The sequence below is a fragment of the Penaeus japonicus genome, unplaced genomic scaffold (genome assembly GCF_977035675.1).
Source record: "Penaeus japonicus unplaced genomic scaffold, GWHDUDI00000001_assembly GWHDUDI00000042, whole genome shotgun sequence".
Lineage (NCBI taxonomy): Eukaryota > Metazoa > Arthropoda > Malacostraca > Decapoda > Penaeidae > Penaeus > Penaeus japonicus.
The window spans coordinates 14853723-14856178 of record NW_028234444.1 but is presented as its reverse complement, the minus strand read 5'-3'; the positions used below and the strand labels follow the sequence as shown (position 1 = coordinate 14856178).

At 49.5% G+C, this 2456-nt stretch overlaps 1 protein-coding gene across 1 annotated transcript in view; it reads right to left on the bottom strand.

The window, feature by feature from the left end:
• Window positions 1-331: 331 nt before the first annotated feature.
• Window positions 332-2456, bottom strand: part of LOC122253991 (uncharacterized) — a 22169-nt gene continuing 20044 nt past the window's right edge. Inside the window, exons 11-12 of the mRNA XM_086535200.1 lie at window positions 2175-2371; window positions 332-1376 (exon numbers count right to left, since the gene is read on the bottom strand). Coding sequence (XP_086391326.1) covers window positions 1276-1376; window positions 2175-2371 — 298 coding nt within the window. The 3' untranslated portion in view covers window positions 332-1275. The remainder of the gene's footprint in view (window positions 1377-2174; window positions 2372-2456) is intronic.

Here is a 2456-nt window from a genome sequence, read left to right as displayed (position 1 = left end):
ACCTATTGTGCTAGGCAGCGGCACTCCATGGGGGGATGGGGGGGGGGCATTGAAGCAATCTGAGATTATAGAAATCAGGCTTTCGCTCATATCGTTGCTTTCGGCAGCTCTGAGTGCCATTATTCCTATCTTGTCCCTCCACTCAAATGGCCACGCCCTTGGTCCCGGATCTGAAAGGCGCGGGTGCCATCTAACCAGTGTACATGGGTGTGTATCTATTTTGGTTACAATTTAATTTTCTTATTAAGTAATCGAGTTTAAATATTGGTTACAGGAGCAGGACACCATGGAAACGAAATTTGCGGTAAGGTAATTAGGTAAACGTCAAATATGATATTTTACATGTCTTTTAATATATTAATATATTACATGAATCTGTCTGTTACAATCACAAAGACAGATAAATGATACATTCTCAATATTCACAACAAAAGTAAACAAATGATGATAAACTCTTAACAGTAACTGACAGCAAAATTAAACAAAACATTCCGTTTCTTTAACATTTTTGTTGTCACTAAGGCCCCGTACGACACATGCAAACATGGTTCACCATCAGTCAGACTGCTTCACTGTTATGCACACTTGCGAGTATATAAAGAATAGTCTGCATAAGTGAAGAGAAACTCTCCTTTTACCGGACTGAGAGTTTGCTTGATGGTCTGGAGTCAGGAGTAATTCTTGTGTACCTTTTTCTTCCCGACTGCCATGTTTCTACTTCCTTGGCGTCCGTTCTGCGAACTTTGGGAAACTTTTTTTCTTGTACATTTCATTAGCATAATCGAATGTGTCTGCTCCATGTTTGCTTTTATCCCTTGTTTCATTGAGATCATCTGTAGACGAAAATAAAGTTTATACCAAAGCGCTCAACATCTATTGGAGAATAGTCGGTATTTTTCGCTACGTTTGGCATCTCAGATTTGGGAACAAAACACAGATAACTTGTAAATCTACATACATACACGCGCGCGCGTAAGTGTGTGTGTGTGTGTGTGTGTGTGTGTGTGTGTGTGTGTGTGTGTGTGTGTGTGTGTGTGTGTGTGTGTGTGTGTGTGTATGTGTGTGTGTGTGTCCACATATTCCTCAACTCATCCAAAAGACAAGAGATGAAGAGGGAGATGCGCCTTTCCACGCAGCCTTTTCTCGACCACTTTCTTTAAATCACTACATTAGAGGTTTCCTCTGTAGTCGATTCAAGCGAAGGACAAGACCTGGCCGCAGTCACGGCTCGGAAGAGGCGGCGGCCCCTTCGGCAGGCGTCCTGCACAGGTCCTCCTAATAGTGGAGTGCGAAGCCCACCTGGTTGAACATGTCCGGGGATTTGCGGCCTCCCTTCCGCGCTGGAATGCTGCGGCGCCGCGCGTTGCCGTTCGCCCCTGCAAAGAACACGAAGAGAGGCGTTAGTCATCTGCATGGGCGGCCTCTGGCGCTGACGGCGACCTCGGAAGGAGGGTTTTCGTCGACCAAAAAAGCAATGAAGAAATCTAGTCCCCTTTAACAATACAGTCGCATATAATGAAATGCCTAGTCTTTTTTCTTTCCTTCTATATTAACACTAATTTTCTCTTCCTTCCTACTACTCTCTCCTTCTTTCTTTCCTGCCTTCCCTCCTTCTCTCCATACCTCTATCCTTCGCTATTTCCCTCATTCCTTTCTGCCTTCCGTCCTTTCTTCCCTCTCTCTCTCCTTCCCTCACTCCTCTTCTCCCTCCCTCTCTCCTTCCCTCCCTCCTCTCCTCCCTCCCTCCTCCCTTCCCTCCCTCCTTTCTCTCTTCGTTTTGCTTCCCTTCCTTATTTCCCTCGCTCATTTCTCTCTTCCACGTCTCCCTCCTTCCTCTCTTGCTTGCTTCTTCCCTTCCTTCCTCACTTTCCTCCCTCTCTCCTTCATTCCCTCCTTACCTCCTTCCCTCCATCTTTTCCTCCTTCATCCCTCCGTCTTCCTTTTCTCATTTCGTCTCTCCCTGTTTCCCTCCTTCCGTCCTCCCCCCTTCCCCCTCTTTCTTTCCTTCTTTCATTACTTCCTTCCCTCCCTCCCCCCTCCCCCCTCTCCTCCTTCCGTCCCTGTCCCTCCCTCCCCCTCCCCCTCTCCTCCTTCCGTCCCTGTCCCTCCCTCCCCCTCCCCCTCTCCTCCTTCCGTCCCTGCCCCCCCCCCCTGTCCCCTGCCCCGTGCCTGACCTGCATTGAGCCTAGTGAGGCTGTTGCCTCTCCTCCGCAGGGGCGGGGCGGCGAGGTCTCTGCGATGGTGCTTGTTGGAGGCGCGGGAAGGGGAGTCTCCTTCGCTGGACGAGGCCGATCCTCCGCGCCTCCTTCGCAGCTGTGCCGGCTGCAGGAGAGCGAGGCTGCCACGCCGGCTGAGGGGCTTTTGGCGGGACCTGGGGGTGAGCGTCATGGTTATCGTGGCTTGAAATGACTTCCCTTATCAGACTACATTGGAAGATCATTCTGAGTTTAGTCATG